This window comes from Drosophila virilis, chromosome 3 (assembly GCF_030788295.1).
Source record: "Drosophila virilis strain 15010-1051.87 chromosome 3, Dvir_AGI_RSII-ME, whole genome shotgun sequence".
NCBI classification, from domain to species: domain Eukaryota; kingdom Metazoa; phylum Arthropoda; class Insecta; order Diptera; family Drosophilidae; genus Drosophila; species Drosophila virilis.
This window is the reverse complement of record NC_091545.1, coordinates 27526712-27553571: the sequence shown is the minus strand read 5'-3', so window position 1 is coordinate 27553571 and position 26860 is coordinate 27526712. Positions and strand designations below refer to the sequence as shown.

The window sequence follows — 26860 nt, the reverse complement described above, 5'->3', positions numbered from 1 at the left end:
ACCCCAAAAAGACGATTAAAACGATTAAACATAGTGGTAGTGAAGTAATGGAATGGGGTTGTATGGCTGCAAGTGGCGTTGGCAGCTTGGAAATAATTGATATTATAAAAAAAAAGATGAGGCCAAGCGTGGGAAAATCGGGCGTATTCAGCTTCACACGCATATGGCTTATAATACGGGGCTGTATCTTGCACACTTACCAAGACGCACATGTTTGAAATAAAGGTCAGGAATCACCACATTAGATCAACAACCAAGCTCATAGAGGTGTTGAAGGAAGAATGGACGAGAGTATGGACCAATCCACCGAAAAACTTGTTTTGTCCATGCCATGAAAGAAAGGCTAAATTCGGCACTCCGAAGATCTAATATCCTTGCAGACCCAACTTTTTCATAATGCTTATAGTGCCCGCATCTAAGAAGCACGGGGAAAAAAGTTAAGGCCGAGTTTGGTCAAGATATCTTAATAAACCAAAAATGTTTCTAATCAAAAACTTAGTTTTCGACAGATAGTAGTACGAAATAAATAAGATTTTGCAAAAATGAAGGAATCATAATGAAATCTTTAAATTTTAATTTTAACCAAAATATGTTGAATGACAAAAAAGTTTTTCAATAAGCTTAATTTTCCGATCGTTCCTATGGCAGCTTTATGATATAGTGGTTCGATCTTAATAGGATTTTGCATATATATGAGGAGCATAGTAAAACCAAAGACAATATAAACACTAAGATGAGTAACGTCCATACATTTGAATGCGACGCAAAATTTCTGGACTGGCCTTTCATCTGGCCTTTAAGGCTTCGTACGGCATGCCTGCCGACTGGTTGTTCGTTCTCCAAAGACCAGACGAACGAATGCCGAAGTCGTGGCTTGCTGATGCTAACACGAGCTACGCAGTTAGTCGCCAGCCTGCCTTCAGCAAAGCTGGTCGATGCTGCTTTGCGTCGTTTCGTTTTCGAAGTACATTGAGCGAAAAAGTTTAGAACTTACGATCGACGCACTGTGCTTGATATATTACCCTAGATATTAACGATTAATTTAACAGGAAAGTTTAAGAACTTATATAATTTTTACACAAGGCGCTTCTTGCGCAATAACTATGTTAAGAAAATAGCACACATAGATTGATTTCATTGATTGAATTATACATGCATAATATCTTTAAAGTATGTATGTATGTGTTGTTATTCACTGCTCTGGCTTTAGCTGGCAAGAAATTAATTTTGTTAGTTTTCTAGCGCAGATCATGACCTATACCAAATTTGTGTCGATATATGAATGCATTTTGTGTACTAAGGTTGGCTCCGCAGAAAATACCCGAAGGTCATATTTAGTTATGACCCCATTATAATTATAATGGTCTCCTCGCGGTGTTCCCTGGGTACTTTGTTCTTTATAATTCGAACAACAAAAATAATGAAATTAAAAAAAAAAAAATAATTAAATGTATCTTTGAAAAAATAATAATTTAATTAATAATTTCAAATATAAAAAATTACATAAATATTTGCATCGACTTAAATATACAAATTTTTTTTGTACGGAGTACACAAAACGCATTCATATATCAACAGAAATTCTGGGTAGGTCGTGATCGGCGCCAAAAAACTAAGAAAATTGTTTCTTTGCCAGCCAGAGACTTTGTCAGAGCAGTGGATAACAACACATTCAAATATGCTGTAATGTATGTATATTCACACGCATACAAACATAATTGCCCTCATAGAGCCGAAACTGAGAGCAAATTCTATTTTTAGCTTTTTCGTTCTCTCGGCTGTGAGAGCGCAATGATACAGATTTCGTTGTGGTTCTCAATTTTCAAAAAATCAAGCTGCATAGTAGCAGTTTGTTGTATGGCGTTACTCATATTAGTGTTTGCGTTCTAAACTTTTTCGCTCAATGTACTTCGAAAACGAAGCGACACAAAGCAACATCGACCAGCTTTGCTGAAGGCAGGCTGGCGACTAACTTCGTAGCTCGTGTTAGCATCAGCAAGTCGCGACTTCGGCATTCGTTCGTCTGGTCTTTGGAGAACGAACAACCAGTCGGCAGGCATGCCGTACGAAGCCTCAAAGACCAGATGAAAGGCCAGGCTAGAAATTTTGCGTCGCATTCAAATGTATGGGTGTTACTCATCTTTGTGTTAATATTGTCTTTGGTAAAACTAATAAATGTCGAGTTTGGTCAAGATATCTTGATAAGCAAAATGTTATTTCATACATAAACTTAATTTTCGACCGATCGTTCCTATGGCACCTATATGACATGCTTTGACATATGTGCTGCGTCAACAGAAAGAGGGAGTTCTGCAAAGTTTCATTAAGATACATAGATTTAAAACTGAGAATAGTTCGCATAGAAACAGACAGACGGACATGGATATATCGAGACGGCTGTTGATGCTGATAAAGAATATATATATGTCGGAGAGAAAGTACTGTAGCATCTCGATAGGCATGAGACGTTAAGGTGTGACCATGGGATGTGCTGGTAGATACTAGTTCTGGTAGAATGGGGACTCAGTTTGCGAACTGAGGCTGTGTGTGACTTCGTATGCGTTGCTAGATCTGGTCTCTCTCTTGTGGCTGTCCTGTGTTTCCGGCGTAACGTGAGTTGGTCACGTGTGCGTATTTAAGAGAATAATAAGCAACAAGGGCAACGAAGACTCGCTGCATTCGCCAGGACTGAGTATGGAACACCAGAATCCGTGCGACCAATCGACCAATAATGACGACCCGCAGAGAGATGACATTAATTCTCCGACATCAGAAGTGGGATTCGGGCCTAACCAAACTTCTTCAAGGAATGTCTTCGCGTTGTTAGAGCAGAAAAACCGGAATTTTCTTGAACTGGTTAAGAGGCTACAGATACCGGCGAGCGAGTTACAACAGACTAGCGAGATTTGCTTGCCGAAATATAATCCGGACATTGCTGGGGTGGATGCCACGCAGTGGTGCGCTACGGTCGGCATCATTTTACGAGCAAAACCGTTAAGTGACAGCGCTCTTATATTAGCGTTGAGTAAAGCTTTGGAAGGCGCAGCGGCCCAGTGGTTATCACAAATATGCTACCCAGGAATAACTTGGCAACAGTTCAGGCAATTGTTTGAGCAGCGATACGAGACATCGGAGACGCCAGCCGCTGTTATTTTGAATTTTCTTAATAGTCGTCCAAGCAACGGTGAAAGTTTGCCTGTTTTTGCGAGTCGCAGCGTGACGTCACTGTGCACAAAATTGAGTAATTTGAATTCTGAACAAATTTCCATCGCGCTGGTTCTTGGGCACATGGCTAATTTCGGCCGGCGTTTGCAACGAATGATATACACAACGCATGTAAACAATCGACGTGAACTGCAAGCGGAGCTGCAAGTATTCTCAGCATTGAAAGAGCGTCCTATTACATCAAACTGGGAACCAGAGACCAAGCGTGCTTAAACTATGGAACTCAAATGTTATTAGTGTGGAAAACAAGGTCATAAAAAGCAAGACTGTAGATCTGGAATGGGATTCCAGGTTTCGGCAACTGGAAAGGAGTGGCGTTCAGGGCAGCCGCGTCATGGAAGGGCAAATGTAACTTGCTACAGATGTCAGGAGCCGGGACATATTGCCACTAATTGCCAAAAAAAAGTGCAGAATACCGGATTGGGAGTAATATCGGAAAAAAGAGTGGAGCTGTGCGCTATAGTGGAGCCTCAATCGAGTATGATGGTCAATGGTGAGAGATTTCCATTTGATAGTAGCTAAGTGCTAATTATATAAAGAAAGCGTTTCTAATAAGTTAGCGTTATCTCGTTAAATGGAATAGGTAATGCCAATACTTACAGTACTGTACAAGTTGAATCAAAATCATGATTGATGGTACTTCTTTCGTTGTTTTGTTTCATATAGTACCAGACGAATGTCTGAAAAATAATATTGTAATTGGCAGAGAAATATTGACTCAAAGGTTTTTAGTGGAAGTCTCTTACGATAACTTTAAGATTATTCAAACTAAAGTTGTGAACGTTTGTGAAACCGTTCAACCTACTAATTTTGATAACATTGAAACTGAAATTGACAAGATTAAATTAAGGGAGTTGGCCGCGGAGTTTGATAAAAATATGGCTAAGCTAATTAGGTTCTGTGTGGGTGACTTTGTTTTGCTTAAAAACAGTGAGAGACAGCAAACGAAATTAGATCCAAAGTTCAAAGGCCCTTTTTTGGTGGTCAAGGTATTGGACGGAGACCGATACGTTTTAAAGTCTACACAGAACAATAGACGTTAAAAATATACACACGAAAGTTTGCGGAAGTTACCGGATGTGCAAATTCCAGAAGAGCTTAATGTACATTGTAAAGAACATAGTCGGTTGGAAATATCTGTTGATACAAAATATTGTTCGTGAAGTTATGTGATTGACGATGGACGAGGGTTGCCTTAGAAATGTGGTTGATGAATTCGTGAAGCCAAGCATTGGGCGATGAACGAGCAATGTGGTTGATGAATTCGTGAAGCCAAGTGTTGGGCGATGGACGAGCAATGTGGTTAATGAATTCGTGAAGTCAGTGTGTTTGGCGATGAATTTAATAGTTGGCCAATAAAAGCCTAGTTATGTATTTTGGATTACGAATTGATGATTTGAACTGATTAATGAATAATTTGAAAATGTTTAAATGATCTCTTGCTTGGAATTGTAAATGTAAAAAATGGTTTATAAGAGAGTATAACCCAAGATATGTTAAAATAACCTACGACATGTTAAGAATAGAAGTAAAGCTATGTTATGGCATATTATATGAATTTGAGATTATTTGGTTAAGTTTTTCTGAAGTATTCAATGAAATTATAAAGTTGGAATGAAACTGAAATGATTATGGTAGACACGAGGACGTGTATATGTCAGGTTGGCCGTGTCGGAGAGGAAGTACTGTAGCATCTCGATAGGCATGAGACGTTAAGTTGTGACCATGGCATGTGCTGGTAGATACTAATTCTGGTAGAATGGGGACTCAGTTTCAAACTGAGGCTGTGTGTGACTTCGTATGCGTTGCTAGATCTGGTCTCTCTCTTGTGGCTGTCCTGTGTTTCCGGCGTAACGTGAGTTGGTCACGTGTGCGTATTTAAGAGAATAATGAGCAACAAAGGCAACGAAGACTCGCTGCATTCGCCAGGACTGAGTATGGAACACCAGATTCGTGCGACCAAGCGACCAATAATGACGACCCGCAGGTAGATGACATTAATTCTCCGACATATACTTTATGGGGTCGGAGATGTCTCCTTCTATGCGTTACACATTTAACGACAAAATTATAATACCCTCTGCAAATGTATAGAAATATATGATACCCTACCAACAATTAGTTTTAAGTTATTCACCTTTTACGAATAATTCTTAAGTAATTAGTTTATATATATATATATTGAGACATATTTGCCAACATCAAACTGTCGTCTCGAGGCATAGGTACACGTATGTATCTACAGTAATAGTATATAATGTTTAAGGGAAACAATAATTAATGATTGTACCAATAGATGCACAATTAATACAATATATATTTTACTGACAATCAAAGAAAATTGTTATATTAGAAGGTTAATGCTCTTTGGTTACAATAGTGATCAAAAGTAAAATATGTATCCTATTTTGAGAAAGGGCGCTTTACTGTTCCAAAAATGAAAAATTATCAAAATCTGCCGGGCTCCTTGCAAGTGGGCATCGAGTGGAGAAGAAGAAGACATAATTTTGTGACTGCAAATCACAGGTATAGTAATGCATAGAAAAAATAATGAATGAGTTAAAGGGGCAGAAGCCCAAAACAAAGAGGGATAGCGAGGACTGAACCGGATGTTGTCTATTTCTCAATCATTGTCAAGTCGATTTTTTATTTTGTTATCTCTTCTAATAGAAAATTTGCTGAAGCTGTCTTTGAATTTTGGGCAACGGCAGAAGTAGCTGCGGCAATCGGATGTTGTGTTTTGCAACCTCGTTACCTCGCATCGAGTAATTTGGAAGGGCCTTTATTCCGAAAGCTATAATAACAATAAACGAAGTGAATTGAAACAAGCAGGAGGTCCTAGTCGGGAGCTCCCGACTAGCGAATACCCTGAACCCTCTTATTCCAACACCAAATAAATTTAAAAAAAAGTTCCCTTGGTAGGGTTCGAAATCGCAACTCACGGCATTACTTGCTGTCGACTCTACTCAACATCCACACCAGCAAAAAGGAAAAATACTTTCCCCGGTAGGGCTCGAACACGCGACAGACCGCACCACTTGCTATGCCTCTACTCAGCATCCACACCAATAATTAATTATTCATGATAAAATAAGTAACAGGTTCTAGTCGGGAGCTCCTTCATGGTGACTCTAGCTCTAATTATTTACCAAAATTGCCCAAAAAACATGATATCGACATCGATTTTTATCGATTGCTTGGAAACGATTGCTGCGATCTGCACAGGCACTAGGAGCACCTACATCTAAAATTTCAAGTCTCTAGCTCGTATAGGTTCTGAGATTCTTGCGTTCATATATACGGACAGACGGACAGACAGACAGACAGACATGGCTAGATCGGCTATTGATGCTGATCAAGAATATATATACTTTATGGGGTCAGAGATGCTTCCTTCTGCCTGTTACATACATTTGAAATTTGCACAAATACAATATACCCTTTTTACCCATTTTTAATGGGTTCAGGGTATAAAAATTCAAATTCTAATTCTTATTATTTTCTAACAACTTTATAACCGGAGCTGAGGTAATCCGACGTTTAACTTATCCAGCAACTTACCTAGAAGCATTGCACTTACCTGCATTAGCTGAGCGATACACGGCACACTCTGGAACATGTCTTTCGTAAATAAAAATCACAAATATTGTGTAACAATAATTGTAATAAGCTGACAAACTTTGCAGTTGCATATACAGACCAAATTCTAGTGCAAAACTAAATTTTGTGTATGTGACAGTGGTCTCATATATAGGAAGGTAACCTTAAACTAGAACTCATACAAAATTACAGACGATTCGGGCACAAAGAAGAACTGTATTGTAGATTTTCAAAACTCGAAAATGTTCATCCTGTCGTGATATAAAGTTTAAAAAATATTTAATTTATAATTGAAGCAGCCAGTAACGGTTTAACGGTATCTTTAGTTTTATAGAAATCGTAATGCAAACTCAAAGAAAACGTTCGACTAAAAAGGCTAATCAAAAAGATTTTCAGTAACCAGACAGAGAAACAGCATTGAGAAGGACACACGATATTTACGCGTAGTTACTAGATATTTAATGGATTCATAGCTGATGTAATATGGATAGTGGTATATGGTATATGGTAATTTTGAGCTCCATAATTCAAGCTCAGGACAGAACAATTTTAAATTTAAACCATCCAGGAAGTTAGGAAAAGAAAGGACCAAATAGGACTTACCAAGAAAATAAATAATTTAACGGTAACGACTGTAAAGCAACTTATGAAACTAATTGTTGAGAATATAACGGATTTTGTAATCTAAGAGAACAATGGCAGGCTGGTTGACATTTTATCCAAAGAGTAAAAAACTATCATCAGGTCCTTTGGTAATTTCATTAAAGAATAAAACAACATTGACAGACATTAGTACTGCTAGCTAACTGTGTAGGACTATACTTCGGAATTTGTATCAAAAATGTTATTAATGAAAAACAATAATATGTAATGAGACAACTTGCCAATTGAATTGGCCCACCACATTAGGTAATCCAAATTATAGGACTTACATCTTAGAGAAAATACCTTTATTGTAGAAAATATAAATTGCCTAAACCTATAGGACGGCTATGAAGGCAAGCGTACATTCATATGTATATGTCAATGTGCACAGAGGGCAGACTGTTATGTTTTTTGATACATAATGGCTCTCAAAGCTGTCTTGTGTTCGATTTGCATAGGCCTAATATTTGGTCAAGCGGCGTTCTCACAGTCGCCGATTAGACATCTTGGCCATGAAGTTTCCGACCCTATTTCTGCACACATTTTACACTATATATGTATATTTATGTGTTTTATCCGTGTATATGATATGCATATGTATATGCCAGATTATACTGCATTGGACACAGTTAACAGTGTATAGTTAACCACTGTACAGTGATAACCAATGGAAAGCCTTAAGGTTTACCGTAGTGATAGCCATAGTGATGAATGAGTTTGGGTTTTCTTAGGAATCTTCATTGCAGTTTTTACAAATAGAGGCGAAGAATTAATATATTTATAAACAGAGCAAATAATAGATGCATAGTTAGTAAAAGTTCGGATTTTGGTGGAGGAAAGTGAAGTATGAGGCGTCGAATAGATGATAAATATAGTAAATGGTGTTGTGTACAAAAGTATTAAGTGATCTAAACAAAGAGTATATTAAGGTAGCAACCAATTAAAAACAAGGTGAATCGAATCAACCGTGCGCTTACGCCTATGGCTATTGCCGTTTATTTAATCTGATCAGTTATATTTGGTGTCGAGTATGGTGTCTGTTATTATTTGGAAGTTATTACCGAGGAATAATTAAAGACTAACTGACGACGTGTATGATAAATAGACTATTATAATATAACATTTTTTAAAACGAGTTAAATTTCTTAAGAAAATAAACAGAAGATTACAATGATTGAACAGTGAAAAATTTATCGAAAAACAGAGGGCTTTTTTGTGGTAACACTGATTATAAAGCAATTTGAGTCAATAAAAAGCTTACTCATCAAGGTGAATAGCGAATGTAGATAACTATCAGATGACGCAATTACACGCCACAGTACTTGTATAATTATTAAAAATGAATTTGTGACTGTTAGTTCAAAGATCGTTTTCGATTTGTATAGTCATGGTCAACTGTAAATAATAAAGTTAGTTAACCCAACCCATATGAACTATTCTATTTGAAGCTGAAGACAGAAGTCTGTTTTAAAAACAAAGCAGCTTACAATATAAGTATAATAATAAAGATTGAAAATTAAATATGGCAACAAATAATAGGTCAGCTCTTTAAGTCTTCATAAGCAATAGGAATAGTTAATAACTGAATCAATTTTTGTCGTTTGTATTTTTGGGACTTAAATCATAACAAAATATAACAAAGATGGTTCAATATTATGTAACAGATAACAGGCACAAAAAATTGACAAGCCACTTAGCATACATTAAGATAGTATACACTTAATTCGGGATATAAGATAAACATAGTACAAAAGCAACGACTTTTGTGTAACAGGTCTTATATAGCATACACTGGGATAATACTTTAAGTAAACATTATGCAATACATTTATAAATGGCGTTGCCCTTGCCATCCTTTCTATGTTAGGCTATTCAATCATGTTAAATAACAAACAAGAGAAAATCATGCCAAAGATCTGTAAGGAAACTTATTATAAAAATCTGTAAGGAAAACCAGTCGATAGTGTATACCATGAGTATAGCCACCGCTATGGATGTGCCTCCAATTACTGCCGCATGATCTCTTATAAAGTTCGTCGCCACATATAGGCAACCTTGATTATAAAGATTCGTGATAGTCGGAAAGATAGTGCATTCCTTGCGTTGTCCGCCAAAGAGTTCCTGACAGCAGGACTCAGGCACTGGTCCATATCGATTCCAGTCGTGCCATGTATCTACGCCACAGCACTGCAATCGCTCCTGAGTTAAGTCCCAAGCCTGTGTAATCTCACGCCGGCTGCCATACAACGCCATTGTCGATCGCATTTCCTAGATGAATAAATAGTTATTACGATTCTGGAAATCAAATTATTTTATGCTAAATTTAAGTATTTTACCTGACGCATTGTTTGCTGCATACGCTCACGAAATACGTAGCCCAAAACGCCACCAATTAGCATGGTTACGAAAACCAAAGCAACAATGATGAAATACTAAAGATGGCATATACAAATCTGTTAACCACTTGGATTTCAGGAAAAATAGCAAATAGTTACTAAATATTCGCGGCTAAAAAAAATTTTCCGATGCATATTTATACTTTGTACCCGACGAAAATGGGTAAAAAAGACTATATTTTGTTTTGTGCAAATGTATGAGACAGTCAGAACACGGCATTGATGATTTGAACTGATTAATGAATAATTTGAAAATGTTTAAATGATCTCTTGCTTGGAATTGTAAATGAAAAAAATGGTTTATAAGAGAATATAACCCAAGATATGTTAAAATAACCTACGACATGTTAAGAATAGAAGTAAAGCTATGTTATGGCATATTATATAAATTTGAGATTATTTGGTTAAATTTATCTGAAGTATTCAATGACATTATAAAGTCGCAATGAAACTGAAATGATTATGGTAGACACGAGGACGTGTATATGTCAGGTTAGCCGTGTCGGAGAGGAAGTACTGTAGCATCTCGATAGGCATGAGACGTTAAGGTGTGACCATGGGATGTGCTGGTAGATACTAATTCTGGTAGAATGGGGACTCAGTTTCAAACTGAGGCTGTGTGTGACTTCGTATGCGTTGCTAGATCTGGTCTCTCTCTTGTGGCTGTCCTGTGTTTCCGGCGTAACGTGAGTTGGTCACGTGTGCGTATTTAAGAGAATAATGAGCAACAAAGGCAACGAAAACTCGCTGCATTCGCCAGGACTGAGTATGGAACACCAGAATCCGTGCGACCAAGCGACCAATAATGACGACCCGCAGGTAGATGACATTAATTCTCCGACATATACTTTATGGGGTCGGAGATGTCTCCTTCTATGCGTTACACATTTAACGACAAAATTATAATACCCTCTGCAAATGTATAGAAATATATGATACCCTACCAACAATTAGTTTTAAGTTATTCACCTTTTACGAATAATTCTTAAGTAATTAGCTTATATATATATATTGAGACATATTTGCCAACATCAAACTGTCGTCTCGAGGCATAGGTACCCGTATGTATCTACAGTAATAGTATATAATGTTTAAGGGAAACAATAATTAATGATTGTACCAATAGATGCACAATTAATACAATATATATTTTACTGACAATCAAAGAAAATTGTTATATTAGAAGGTTAATGCTCTTTGGTTACAATAGTGATCAAAAGTAAAATATGTATCCTATTTTGAGAAAGTGCGCTTTACTGTTCCAAAAATGAAAAATTATCAAAATCTGCCGGGCTCCTTGCAAGTGGGCATCGAGTGGAGAAGAAGAAGACATAATTTTGTGACTGCAAATCACAGGTATAGTAATGCATAGAAAAAATGATGAATGAGTTAAATGGGCAGAAGCCCAAAACAAAGAGGGATAGCGAGGACTGAACCGGATGTTGTCTATTTCTCAATCATTGTCGAGTCGATTTTTTATTTTGTTGTCTCTTCTAATAGAAAATTTGCTGAAGCTGTCTTTGAATTTTGGGCAACGGCAGAAGTAGCTGCGGCAATCGGATGTTGTGTTTTGCAACCTCGGTACCTCGCATCGAGTAATTTGGAAGGGCCTTTATTCCAAAAGCTATAATAACAATAAACGAAGTGAATTGAAACAAGCAGGAGGTCCTAGTCGGGAGCTCCCGACTAGCGAATACCCTGAACCCTCTTATTCCAACACCAAATAAATTTAAAAAAAAGTTCCCTTGGTAGGGTTCGAAATCGCAACTCACGGCATTACTTGCTGTCGACTCTACTCAACATCCACACCAGCAAAAAGGAAAAATACTTTCCCCGGTAGGGCTCGAACACGCGACAGACCGCACCACTTGCTATGCCTCTACTCAGCATCCACACTAATAATTAATTATTCATGATAAAATAAGTAACAGGTTCTAGTCGGGAGCTCCTTCATGGTGACTCTAGCTCTAATTATTTACCAAAATTGCCCAAAAAACATGATATCGACATCGATTTTTATCGATTGCTTGGAAACGATTGCTGCGATCTGCACAGGCACTAGGAGCACCTACATCTAAAATTTCAAGTCTCTAGCTCGTATAGGTTCTGAGATTCTTGCGTTCATATATACGGACAGACGGACAGACAGACAGACAGACATGGCTAGATCGGCTATTGATGCTGATCAAGAATATATATACTTTATGGGGTCAGAGATGCTTCCTTCTGCCTGTTACATACATTTGAAATTTGCACAAATACAATATACCCTTTTTACCCATTTTTAATGGGTTCAGGGTATAAAAATTCAAATTCTAATTCTTATTATTTTCTAACAACTTTATAACCGGAGCTGAGGTAATCCGACGTTTAACTTATCCAGCAACTTACCTAGAAGCATTGCACTTACCTGCATTAGCTGAGCGATGCACGGCACACTCTGGAACATGTCTTTCGTAAATAAAAATCACAAATATTGTGTAACAATAATTGTAATAAGCTGACAAACTTTGCAGTTGCATATACAGACCAAATTCAAGTGCAAAGCTAAATTTTGTGTATGTGACAGTGGTCTCATATATAGGAAGGTAACTTTAAACTAGAACTCATACAAAATTACAGACGATTCGGGCACAAAGAAGAACTGTATTGTAGATTTTCAAAACTCGAAAATGTTCATCCTGTCGTGATATAATATTTAAAAAATATTAATTTAATATTTATAATTGAAGCAACCAGTAACGGTTTAACGGTATCTTTAGTTTTATAGAAATCGTAATGCAAACTCAAAGAAAACGTTCGACTAAAAAGGCTAATCAAAAAGATTTTCAGTAACCAGACAGAGAAACAGCATTAAGAAGGACACACGATATTTACGCGTAGTTACTAGATATTTAATGGATTCATAGCTGATGTAATATGGATAGTGGTATATGGTATATGGTAATTTTGAGCTCCATAATTCAAGATCAGGACAGAACAATTTTAAATTTAAACCATCCAGGAAGTTAGGAAAAGAAAGGACCAAATAGGACTTACCAAGAAAATAAATAATTTAACGGTAACGACTGTAAAGCAACTTATGAAACTAATTGTTGAGAATATAACGGATTTTGTAATCTAAGAGAACAATGGCAGGCTGGTTGACATTTTATCCAAAGAGTAAAAAACTATCATCAGGTCCTTTGGTAATTTCATTAAAGAATAAAACAACATTGACAGACATTAGTACTGCTAGCTAACTGTGTAGGACTATACTTCGGAATTTGTATCAAAAATGTTATTAATGAAAAACAATAATATGTAATGAGACAACTTGCCAATTGAATTGGCCCCACCACATTAGGTAATCCAAATTATAGGACTTACATCTTAGAGAAAATACCTTTATTGTAGAAAATATAAATTGCCTAAACCTATAGGACGGCTATGAAGGCAAGCGTACATTCATATGTATATGTCAATGTGCACAGAGGGCAGACTGTTATGTTTTTTGATACATAATGGCTCTCAAAGCTGTCTTGTGTTCGATTTGCATAGGCCTAATATTTGGTCAAGCGGCGTTCTCACAGTCGCCGATTAGACATCTTGGCCATGAAGTTTCCGACCCTATTTCTGCACACATTTTACACTATATATGTATATTTATGTGTTTTATCCGTGTATATGATATGCATATGTATATGCCAGATTATACTGCATTAGATACAGTTAACAGTGTATAGTTAACCACTGTACATATAGTGATAACCAATGGAAAGCCTTAAGGTTTACCGTAGTGATAGCCATAGTGATGAATGAGTTTGGGTTTTCTTAGGAATCTTCATTGCAGTTTTTACAAATAGAGGCGAAGAATTAATATATTTATAAACAGAGCAAATAATAGATGCATAGTTAGTAAAAGTTCGGATTTTGGTGGAGGAAAGTGAAGTATGAGGCGTCGAATAGATGATAAATATAGTAAATGGTGTTGTGTACAAAAGTATTAAGTGATCTAAACAAAGAGCATTTTAAGGTAGCAACCAATTAAAAACAAGGTGAATCGAATCAACCGTGCGCTTACGCCTATGCCTATTGCCGTTTATTTAATCTGATCGATTATATTTGGTGTCGAGTATGGTGTCTGTTATTATTTGGAGGTTATTACCGAGGAATAATTAAAGACTAACTGACGACGTGTATGATAAATAGACTATTATAATATAACATTTTTTAAAACGAGTTAAATTCCTTAAGAAAATAAACAGAAGATTACAATGATTGAACAGTGAAAAATTTATCGAAAAACAGAGGGCTTTTTTGTGGTAACACTGATTATAAAGCAATTTGAGTCAATAAAAAGCTTACTCATTAAGGTGAATAGCGAATGTAGATAACTATCAGATGACGCAATTACACGCCACAGTACTTGTATAATTATTAAAAATGAAATTGTGACTGTTAGTTCAAAGATCGTTTTCGATTTGTATAGTCATGGTCAACTGTAAATAATAAAGTTAGTTAACCCAACCCATATGAACTATTCTATTTGAAGCTGAAGACAGAAGTCTGTTTTAAAAACAAAGCAGCTTACAATATAAGTATAATAATAAAGATTGAAAATTAAATATGGCAACAAATAATAGGTCAGCTCTTTAAGTCTTCACAAGCAATAGGAATAGTTAATAACTGAATCAATTTTTGTCGTTTGTATTTTTGGGACTTAAATCATAACAAAATATAACAAAGATGGTTCAATATTATGTAACAGATAACAGGCACAAAAAATTGACAAGCCACTTAGCATACATTAAGATAGTATACACTTAATTCGGGATATAAGATAAACATAGTACAAAAGCAACGACTTTTGCGTAACAGGTCTTATATAGCATACACTGGGATAATACTTTAAGTTTACATTATGCAATACATTTATAAATGGCGTTGCCCTTGCCATCCTTTCTATGTTAGGCTATTCAATCATGTTAAATAACAAACAAGAGAAAATCATGCCAAAGATCTGTAAGGAAACTTATTATAAAAATCTGTAAGGAAAACCAGTCGATAGTGTATACCATGAGTATAGCCACCGCTATGGATGTGCCTCCAATTACTGCCGCATGATCTCTTATAAAGTTCGTCGCCACATATAGGCAACCTTGATTATAAAGATTCGTGATAGTCGGAAAGATAGTGCATTCCTTGCGTTGTCCGCCAAAGAGTTCCTGACAGCAGGACTCCGGCACTGGTCCATATCGATTCCAGTCGTGCCATGTATCTACGCCACAGCACTGCAATCGCTCCTGAGTTAAGTCCCAAGCCTGCGTAATCTCACGCCGGCTGCCATACAACGCCATTGTCGATCGCATTTCCTAGATGAATAAATAGTTATTACGATTCTGGAAATAAAATTATTTTATGCCAAATTTAAGTATTTTACCTGACGCATTGTTTGCTGCACTCGCTCACGAAATACGTAGCCCAAAACGCCACCAATTAGCATGGTTACGAAAACCAAAGCAACAATGATGAAATACTAAAGATGGCATATACAAATCTGTTAACCACTTGGATTTCAGGAAAAATAGCAAATAGTTACTAAATATTCGCGGCTAAAAAAAATTTGCCGATGCATATTTATACTTTGTACCCGACGAAAATGGGTAAAAAAGACTATATTTTGTTTTGTGCAAATGTATGAGACAGTCAGAACACGGCATGTCCGACCCCAACGGTTTAGCAAAGTCCATCTGTCCGTATGTTTTAACGAAAGTTATATGAAATAAGGAAATTTTAAATTTATATTACCCTATACATTACGCAAAATGAGTCAATATCTCGTCACACTTTTAAAATATCGATAGAACCGCTTTTGAGACTTTGGATTTAGAGCATAATTATCAAACTATAAAAGCTAAATGCAAATTTAGAATGTATGCTCTCAAACTGTATATCCCGATTGGAAATATTTTACTTTACTGATATTAAAACTAAACCCTTGTGATTTGATAAATACACACATTTAAATGTGTAAGCAAACGTACCCGCAATAGAACAAAAAAGAGACCTTATCACATCTAAAACATACAAAACACTACTACACAGTTCAAACTCACAACTTTACAAATACATTAAACAATACGGGACCCAAAAAAGGAGCAAATTAACGTCAACACTAAAAAAATCATCCTCTCATGCAAACAACACAACATTGCCTCCCTCCCTTTTCCTAACAAAACAACCACCTCCCAATAGACATTTCCCTCCTCAAATCCAACACACCGCCAACCGTATACAGACAACAATTTCTGGAACTCAAAGACAAATACAACAACCATACATTCATACACACAGATGGCTCTTTGCAAAATAGCACAGCCACTTTTGCCATCACCACCGAAAATGAAATCCTAAAAAGATGTATTCTACCCCACTACTCATCAGTCCTCTCAGCCGAAACACTAGCAATTCTAGACGCAATAAAACTAATTCAAAAAAGACCGGGCAACTACATAGTTTGTTCTGACTCCCTCGCATCCTTAAAATCCATCCGGAACATCGACAACAACAACTTATATCCCATAACCATTAGATCCATCCTCACAAAAACTGCCCCTAGAATAAAACTCCTTTGGATACCTGGCCACTGTGGCATTGAAGGAAACGAGCTAGCCGACACGACAGCCAAATCCACATACAATATGCCCCTACACTATACCCCTAACTTCAACACTACAGACGTAACAAAATTTCTGGCGAAGGAGCTAACTTATAAACTCGAACAAAACTTAGAGCTCTGCAACAGATGGTACAAACAACTAAACACAAACCCAACAAACACAACCCGTTACCTAAAAAAAAAAAAATTAAAAAAACATTACACGCAGCGACCAAATTAAAATAATTACACTCAGACTAGGACACACAAGATTCACACAATAACACTACAACAACCCGGACAACATCATACCCTGCCCAAACTGTCATACAACAAATGATCTGACAATTAAACATATCCTCACCAACTGCACTGCAACTTCATACTTAAACAAGTAAGAGGTTCTAGTCGGAAGCTCCCGACTAGGGTATACCCTGAACCCTCTTCTTTCAACATGAAATGCATATATATATTCTATTTTAGAAGCTATATGTCAAGTTTGAGGACTCTAGCTCTTATTATTTACCAAAATTGCCCAAAAAACAGGATATCGGTATCGATTTTTATCGATTGCTTGGAAACGGAGTAAGTTGTCGATTATCGGAAACAAACTCGATCTGCGCGGGAACTAGGAGCATCTAAATCTATAATAAATTAAGTCTCTAGCTCTTATAGGTTCTGAGATCCTTGCGTTCATACATACGGACGGACGGACGGACGGACGGACAGACAGACGGACATGGCTAGATTGTCTCGGCTATTGATGCTGATCAAGAATATATATACTTTATGGGGTTGGATTTCGCACAAATACAATATACCCTTATACCCATTTTTAATGGGTTCAGGGTATAAAAACCAAATATTCCGAAACAGGTGCCCCCTATCGCTTCTCGAAAACCCAACCCCTGAAAATATCTCCAAAATAATTGAATGCCTTAAAACAACAAACATGTATCGCCTTCTATGACCTAACCCAATGTAAATATGTAAGTGTAATATGTATCCAAAAAAGGTAAAAAAAATGTAAATAAGTATAGCAGCAAGCCGAAGGCCCCCGCAGCCAGTGCTTTAGAAATAAGTTAGTCTTAATTTTTAATTATACCTAACTATTAAATAAATAAATAAATGTGTAAGCATGTGATGTTGATGTATAAAATTTTAAAAGTCACTACAGCCACTACATCTAGTGTTGTGAAGTTTTAGTATAATATACTATTATACATAACTACATTTTACAACAAGTAAGAGGTTCTAGTCGGGAGATCCCGACTAGGGAATAGCCTGAAACCTCTTATTTACACCAACACCAAATAAATTTAAACAAGTAAGAGGTTCTAGTCGGGAGCTCCCGACTAGGTGATACCCTGAACCCTCTTCTTCCAAAATCAAATGAACATATATATTATATTTTAGAAGCTATATGTCAAGTTTGGTGACCCTAGCTCTTATTATTTACCAAAATTGACCAAAAAACAGGATATCGATATCGACTTCATCGATTGCTTGGAAACGGAGTAAGTTATCGATTATCGGAAACAAACTCGATCTGCGCAGGCACTAGGAGCACCTACATTAAATTTCAAGTTTCTTGCTCTTGTAGGTTCTGAGATCATACATACGGACGGACGGACGGACAGACAGACGGCCATGGCTATATCGACTATATCGGCTATTGATGCTGATCAAGAATATATATACTTTATGGGGTCGGAGATGCTTCCTTCTGCCTGTTACATACATTTGGATTTTGCACAAATACAATATACCCTTATAGCAGCAAAAAAAAAATACTTTCCACGGTAGGGCTCGAACTCGCGACAGACCGCAGCACCTGCCATGCCTCTACTCAGCAGCCTCACAAATAATTAAGTACTTATGATAAAAAAGGAACTAAAATAGCATTACAGAAAAGAGTCGCAGTTACCATGCGGTTAGAATGCGAAGCAGACGCGCATGAATGGATGTGTGTGTGTACATGTATACAGAAATTCTTAAAGCTGCTGCCCCATTCGATTGCGCAGTTGCATATAACTTTGGTTTTTTCTTAATTAATCTTTATGAAATTTTCTACAGTATATCTTATTGTACCATAGAATATTTGTGTATTCTGAAAAAGTCAATTGCATTTAAATTGTGGTTAAATTGGTGGTCTATAAAAGTTGGGTTATTAACTTGATTTATAGCTGTGTGGTGATAGCGGGGAGGTAGCGATAGGTATAAAATGAATGATACTTGACATATATGTAATATTCTAGAAGCACATATCATGTTAGGTGGCTCTAGCTCTTATTATTTACCCAATTTGCTCAAAAAAACTTGATGTCTATATTTATCGATTGCTTGGAAACGGTATAAGTTATCGGAAACAAACTTGATCTGCGCAGGCACTGGAAGCACCTACATCTGAAATTTCAAGTCTTTAGCTCTTATAGGTTCCGAGATCCTTGCGTTCATATATACGGATAGACGGACGGACGGACGAACAGACAGACGGACAGACAGACAGACGGACATAGCTAGATCGACTCGGCTATTGGTGCTGATCAAGACTATATATATATTTTATAGCCCAAGATGAATACTGTCGTGTTGTTCTAAATACCATATATAACATACTTACATGCATAAACATTCAATAAATCACATTGGGTTTTATTTGACGATTAGAAGAATGCAAAGCGTTGTACTTTAAAACCAAATATTATATTGGCTGACGGGTATTTAGTACTACTATGTATGGTTCTTACTCAAAAAACAAAAAAAAATTAAATGAATAATATACTTGATCTGTGTATACTAAGTATACGAGAAGCTTCATGCCAAGTTGAATGCCTGTAGCTCTTGAGACATTAAAACTATTTACAAAAGCCACGGTTTCGATATCGATTTATTGATGATTTGAAGCAAACCCATAAATGCAGGAGAAATGCACGCAGAAACAGGCAGAAGGACATGGTCAAATCGACTTGACGTAGCCAACTAATACTTATTGTTGCCTTCTGCATATGCACAAAGCTAAAACCATTAGATAATATGTTTTTGTTTATTAGTTGAGTTAGATTAAAATACATATAAATTGATTGAGATCTAAGCACCGAATAAAAAAAGTGAAAAACTAGAAATGTTCCCACATTTTCGTTTTATCGTAGGATCAGTTAATGTACTTCGATATCAAGCCGGCCAGCTTTGGTAAAGGCTCATCGGCGATGTACACTGCTGCTCGTATATGCGAAAATAACAATTATAATCAGAAATAAACTAAGAGTTCCAAATTCGCTCATATGGTGTTTCAAGAGCGAAGGAAGATACCTTGTACCTTGTAATTAACCTAGATTCGCACTACTCAAACACTTTTAATCGAACACACCACCAAATGTGCGTTTTAAGTAACGCCTTTCTCTTCGATCCACTTTATTGAAAATGTAAAACAAAACAACTATACTTATTGATATTTAATAATTTTCTTATGAACATTAAAATTGCTTAACAACTTACCGTTAAGAGCAAGCACTTGACCTCCTTCCCAGCGCCAACACAGCCAAGGAACGAGACCAAGCATATAATGATAGATGTAACCAACAGAACGTAGACAGCGCCAGAGAAAAGATTGGTACCGAGTAATTCATTTACAAAGCTGCGATCAACGAGAGTCCAAAGGGTCAGACTGAAGACAATTGCTCCACCCACCTTAGAAAGCAACATAAAAATCATTAATTTTTGATCTCTGAAGAGCTTTACTAAACGAACTTACGAACATCACGAAGTTCGCTATAAACAGACTGTATTTAACAAACTGCCCGCAGCAGTCCATCCGCGAACTAAATCCCATGTCCTCGTCCTGACGGAAAAGAAAATAAGAGGAAAAGTTGATGAAGGCAATGGATTATTATATGGGAGCTAAGCCACAGTAAAACTTTTCCAACGTTAGCGATACGAATAATGGACATTTTCTGAATTATTAACGCTTTCAACCAACATTCGCACCTGATTAGAAAGTGCATTAACAATGAACCACATTTACCACCAGCATCAGAATGACGCCAACATTTTAAAAGCAGAAGAAACCATGTTCGCAGGTCCAAGTTACCGAAAAAATATCATATTGTCAATGAGTGAATAATTAAACCAAGTAATAACACAGGGCCTGAAAGATTTGAGCAATTTATTCGCTCCTACACATGCAAACTTTTTAACGCAGGTCGTCCTTGTTTAATGGGAGTTTTCATAACCTTTATTAAAAATAAAGTTCACTATGATTCAAAAATCATGGAATTTGTTATTAATAATTTGTCCATTTGTATAATTTTGCTAATAAATGTTGACTATAATACATTAACTAAATGTCGAACAATCCATGGATTTTAATATGTCACTATATATAAAACCGTTTGGCCGGACTGACTGACTAATGAGTGATCAACGCGCAGCCCAAACCGTAAGAAAAAGGCAGCTGAAAGTTTCATTAAAGTTACCTTATGTGATGAAAGTTCCACCCGCAAGTATAGAAAATTCATGAAAAACGTTTGTATGAAACTTTTTTGTTTATCATCCGATCAGCGTCAAACTCAATTTCAAACTTCTTTGTTCAAATTCATGTGAGGGGTATTTCGCACTTTTTGGAAAATGCAGTGGTTAATTAGCAAAAACGTTGATATGAAACTTTTTGTTAACCATCGGATCGGCCTCAAACTCATTTATATATATATGTAGACATATATATATAATAATCTAACTTAATAAAAAAAAATTACTTTTAAAATGAAAATTTGTTCTTCCAACATTATATATATCTTGAAGAATCTTTAGATTTTTCCTTGAATCAGAATGCCCATCTTTTAAAACCAAGTGCTAAGCTGAACATCAAATTTCATTTCAATTTAAAAAATGGCAAGGGATATAAACAACATTTTTTATTATCGAATTCAAACACTATTTTACTAAAGTTTAAATGAGTCAATAACCATGTTGTATATTTTTAAGCGTTCGATCATTCGAATCAGTCAAGATAAAATATATGGGATAACTTTGAAAACCTGCTATGATTAATATTATTATATTTGTAAACAAGTACATCGATCCAGTTGGAAATATTATATCCTTCTTCTATACATTATGTGTAAATACAATAAATATCGAAGAATACAGTAGCCCAGGACTATACCTTAAAGAAATGCTTTTTTAATTTTACGGGATGCGGACTTATTGATCTGTGCATACTATACAACAGTCTACATACCATGTTTGATATATAGCTCTTCCGAGCTAATGGCTTTAGCCAAAGAAATTTCTTTGTCGAACTTAAAATTGATTTCATGAAAATATGACGAATTCAACCCTCTAGCCTGAAACCGATCCTTTCAAACATAGGGCGATCGGCCCGAACGGCATTCCAAAATCAACTCGAATTTTGATGCAGAATAAGCATATTTTGACTGTCTTTGTGACTAAACTTAAACTTTTTTCAATGCAAATCGATCATGAAACCATTTTGTTTCTATTTACATAGGCGAGCTTATACGAAGTGGTGGCATGAAACTTAGGTCGTAGGTTCATAAATGGCATGCACAAATCATGAATGTGCAACCTTTTTGAAATGCCGCGCCTCGTTCTCGGGCAAAACAAGAAAAAAAACTAGATAGAAAGGCTATTTTCGGCACGCCGAAGATCTAATACTCTGCATACCCAACCTATTCATAATGTGTTATAGTGCTTTGCCCGTATCTAAGAAGCACAGAGAAAATAGTTAATGCCCAGTTTGGGCAAGATATCTTGATAAACAAAAAAAGTTTTTAATCAGAAACCAACCTATCGTTCCTATGGCAGATATATGATATAGTAAATACAATTTCGCAAAAATAACGGGAGCATATTGAAATCTTTAAATGCCGTGTTAAATTAAAATATCTTGAATGACAAAGTTTTCCATACAGCAATTTAATTTTCGACCGATCGTTCCTATGGCAGCTATATGATTCAGTGGTCCGATCTTAATAGGATTTTGCATTTATATAAAGAGAATAGTAAAACTAATAAATGCCGAGATTGCTCAAGATAGGTTGATAAACAAAATTTTTTTTCATACACCTTATTCTGAACCGATCGTTCCTATGGCAGCTATATGATATAATGCAAAGTGTCATAAAGATAGCTTTAAAAACTGAGAGACTAGTTCGCATAGAAAAATACAGACAGCAGATGGCTCCTTCTGTGTGTTATACCAAAGACATTTTGTTGTATGGCGTTACTCATCTTAGTGTTTATAGTCTTTGGTTATACATTTCACGGCAAAATTATAATATCCCCTGCAAGGGTATAATAAAAACAACGTTTGTCGAGTATGCTGGATTACAAAATCCTTTGTGCTTTCTTTAAATCATTAAATATAGTCCAGAATGCTTATACACCAATATTAAATAAGTGAAATGGTCCTTTTGTGTATATATTGTAGAGGAGCATAATTTAGTGTCTTTAACTCTTACAGTTTTTGAAATATGCTAAAAGGGCCAAGTCGTAAAATCAATTCGTGATCAACTGGGTTTTGTTAACGGACAGACGGCGGAACAGACATATAGACGTGCTAAATCGACTTTGTACAACATCCTAATCAAGAATACCTTACAGGAAATAATATGTAGAATGTAATTCAATGGATTTTTGATTTTAATCAATAGATTCTTGTACATTTCCTCAATACTTACTCTGTTGCCTTCCGTTATCACAAACGAGGTTTTCGTTAAGTAACCAATTTTGGCAGTCTACTATATGTACTGGTTAACAATAAACAAGTTTTTATTGCACTTAGTTCCAAAGTGCGATTTCTTTAATTCCACTGCGGAGGCAAGAATTTATTCGGAATCTACAATGAAATTAGTAAAACATTTCAATATGCAATCATACTTATTTTACCCAGCAAAGGGTATTAGAACTTCACATTTCTATTCGGCCTTGAGTCTTTTTAGTAAGTTTACCCATTTTATGAGTTGTTGACCCTTTGTGAAAGGGTCCTACAACCGTATAGAAATAATATTTCTCACAGTTATTTCGCTGCACTTATAATCGCGGCTCATCTCTATTCGCATAAAAAAAAACTGCGCCCTAATGTCGTGAATATACATTTTTCCAAGCTACCGCAAATTAAAAACAACTTTATATGTATGTACGTCAGCTCCACAAGGTAATCAACAACGCTCTTTCCAAGCAGTATTCAGATATTATTAAACTAAAACTGAGTACCGCACATACACTTGTTTTATTTTGTCGATTTTTTTGTTACATTTTTTGAGCTTGCTGTTGCGTGTTTATTGAGTCAGCCTTAAACTTTAATTTGCATAATTATTAAAGATTATCACAAACTAACTCGCATCAACTTATAACAACAAATATATAGTTGGTTGTTCAATATTCAGTCTATCGGTCATTTGTATTTAATAATTGTTTTTATATACTATTCGCTTTTGGTGTTACATCTTATGCTGCTCTCAGATGGTCACAACTTCTTCCATTGCTTTTAATTTTATTGTTTTCTTTACAAATCTAAATCACTGTTAATTCATTTTTAAGGCATAAGTACTTAAGAATAAAACTCACTTTATATTTTGTTATATATTTTTGCGTATGAGTTTTGCTAAGTAATTGTCGTCTTGCGTTTTTCCAGTAATATATTTCAACGTCTCCACCGCACGAGCATTCGCTTGGAACTGGTTATGAGAACAGTTTGTAAGCTCGGTTTTTTATTAGTTTCGCTGACAAAGAGCTTCGTTGTTGTCTTATGTCTCAGAGCACAATCACAACAATGCTCGTCGGAACATTGGAGGTGCAAAAGAGACGGATAATCAGTGGCCACCTGAAGCTGTAGAGCTGTAGAGCTACCTTCGGTTTCGCTTACAAACCGCAAATACTTTTGAGTGCATTAGTGTTTGTTAATTTTTTTTTTCTGTTGAGCATGTGAAAATGTATAGAGTAAACAAAACATGTTTTTAGTTCGGCCTTTTGCTATAGCCACAGTCTTTGTCTGAATTTATGTAACTATTGCATAGCTCGCACTTGAAAGCTGAAAATACCCATTTTTTATTACGGTTTCAATTGTGGTGCTAGCTTTATGTTAGTTACTAAGTCTAGCAGTTCAAAATATTCAGTTTAGTTAAGGCTAACCGATTAAAGATCCGATTAATTTAGGTATAATATTGGTATTTTCACAGAAATGTCAACCGAGACGAAAAATGTTAATAATAAAAAGATCTACTAAATAAAATATCATTTTAATTTTAGCTGCTTTCACGCAATATAATTTTTGTCTTTTATATTTTTATCTTTTAGGAAGGTCGTACACGATGACTGGTTTCAGTTGAAATCTTTCTTAGAACAACTAATATCTTAAAAAATGCAAATGGATTAATTACATTTTCTATTTGCTTATTTTATCTTATTTTTGTATGAATAACATAATTTAAAATTTTGCTTATATCAAAATATTAATTACACAACACAAAAATTGTTTTATTGGCATCGAAAGTAAAGAACTCATGCAGTTGTGTCTATTATTTTACTTATTAAAATGCTGGTCATTTATAATGCGTCATCTTTTTGTCTTAAATTTGTTAAAACCACATATGAATGCAAATACAAATTATTTCATTTATCTGAATAAAATATGCTAAGTAAGAGTGCTCTATCATTAAGAACATACTTTCCTGAACCGGATTCAAAGTCGTAACTTCATTCAACCTTACCCTCGCCTCATACATAAATATGTACCTCACAGCCCAACTAAACAAGCAAGAGGTTCTAGTCGCGAGCTCCCGACTAGGGGATACCCTGAACCCTCTTCTTCCAACATCAAATGCATACATATATATTTTATTATTTATTATTACTAGGAGCACCTACATCTAAAATTTCAAGTCTAGCTCTTATAGGTTCTGAGATCCTTGCGTTCATATATACGGACGGACGGACGGACGGACAGACGGACATGGCTACATCGACTCGGCTATTGATGATGATCAAAAATATATAAACTTTACGGGGTCGGAGATGCTTCCTTCTGCCTGTTACATACATTTGGATTTTGCACAAATACAATATACTCTTATACCCATTTTTAATGGCTTCAGGGTATAAAAATAAAACTTAAATAGCGGCACATACGCAGAGCGTGATGAACGGAACGATACAATCGCAATTGCAATTATATTTGTGCGTATGCGAGTGTGTATGTGTGCACATGTATATGTATGTATGTATGTGCATATGCAGAAATTCTTGCAATTCTTGTCGCAAGCACGTGGCCTGCCAATATAATTGGTTTGTTTAATAACATCTGTGTTTCTTAACCTACCTTGATGATACTTTATACAGAATATTTAATTGTGCTCTAGAATATCCTAATATTCTTAAAATAAAAATTGTTATTGTAATTTCTAGGTAGTGCCAACTGATTTACATACATACACACATATTTATTTGATTTATAGCTGTGTAACATACATATGTATAATAAATAATAAATAAATAAATATAAAAAGAACTCGGATGAAATGGAATTATTTTACATATGTATGTATATCGAAAAGAAGAGGATGATGGAGATATTATTAAAAGAAAAACTAGGCAAATAAAAGGACAACAAATACACATATGTACATTAAATAATATTTATTCGTGCTTAAATATTTAAAAACTTTTGATAAATATATAAGAAATCTGAAAAGACATTTAAAATACTTAATACTTAAAGCTCACTTAGATCGGTTGCGATACAAATTTTATCAGCATCAATAGCCGAGTAGAGTTAGTCATATCCGTATATCCGTCCGTATGCATGAACGAGTCGATCTTAAAACCTATTAATTAGAGACTTGAAATAATGACGGCAGGTCCTTCTGAAGCCCGCACAGCATAAGTTTGTGTTCTAAGGTTATAAAATTAGTCTCAAAATTTGACAGAGTTTTTCGAATGGTACACACAAATCAAATATTTAATAGCTATTCCAGATCCTTCACTACCCACACATTCATGCGCGTCTTTATTGAATTCTATTACAGGATTGCATTTGCAATTGTCTGTTCTGTGTATATATACTGATATCTTATTTCGTTTTTATACCCTGAACCCATTAAAAATGGGTATAAGGGTATATTGTATTTGTGCGAAATCCAAATGTTTGTAACAGGCAGAAGGAAGCATCTTCGACCCCATACAAAATATATATATTCTTGATCAGCATCAATAGCCGTAGGTCCTTATAGTGCCTGCGCAGATCGAGTTTGTTTCCGATAATCGATAACTTACTCCGCTTCCAGGCAATCGATACAAATCGATATCGACATCCTGTTTCTTTATAGCAATTTTG

The 26860-nt window shown here is 35.7% G+C and overlaps 2 protein-coding genes and 1 long non-coding RNA gene across 4 annotated transcripts; 1 reads left to right on the top strand and 2 right to left on the bottom strand.

Annotated features, from left to right (window-relative positions):
- Positions 1 to 9057: 9057 nt before the first annotated feature.
- LOC116650434 (CD151 antigen-like) lies at positions 9058 to 10134 on the bottom strand. 2 transcript variants are annotated; one of them, XM_070207909.1, is made up of 4 exons: positions 9966 to 10134; positions 9807 to 9902; positions 9442 to 9738; positions 9058 to 9386 (listed from the first exon to the last, which is right to left on the bottom strand). In XM_070207909.1, exons 1-4 carry the CDS (start codon positions 9999 to 10001, stop codon positions 9339 to 9341), a joined length of 477 nt encoding a protein of 158 aa, XP_070064010.1. In that variant the 5' UTR covers positions 10002 to 10134; the 3' UTR covers positions 9058 to 9338. The 2 variants fall into 2 exon arrangements, with proteins under 2 accessions (XP_070064010.1, XP_032289981.1); XM_032434090.2 differs by having other exon boundaries at positions 9807 to 10099.
- Positions 10135 to 10234: 100 nt separating this feature from the next.
- Positions 10235 to 25172, top strand: LOC138911036 (uncharacterized). The gene is made up of 2 exons (XR_011416340.1): positions 10235 to 10685; positions 24826 to 25172. It is a non-coding gene; the product is annotated as an uncharacterized lncRNA (long non-coding RNA).
- LOC6624185 (CD151 antigen) lies at positions 14540 to 24244 on the bottom strand. Its single transcript, XM_002048651.4, has 7 exons — positions 24097 to 24244; positions 23208 to 23365; positions 20261 to 20347; positions 20005 to 20196; positions 15289 to 15384; positions 14924 to 15220; positions 14540 to 14868 (listed from the first exon to the last, which is right to left on the bottom strand). Exons 3-7 carry the CDS (start codon positions 20336 to 20338, stop codon positions 14821 to 14823), a joined length of 711 nt encoding a protein of 236 aa, XP_002048687.1. The 5' UTR covers positions 20339 to 20347; positions 23208 to 23365; positions 24097 to 24244; the 3' UTR covers positions 14540 to 14820.
- Positions 25173 to 26860: the final 1688 nt, after the last annotated feature.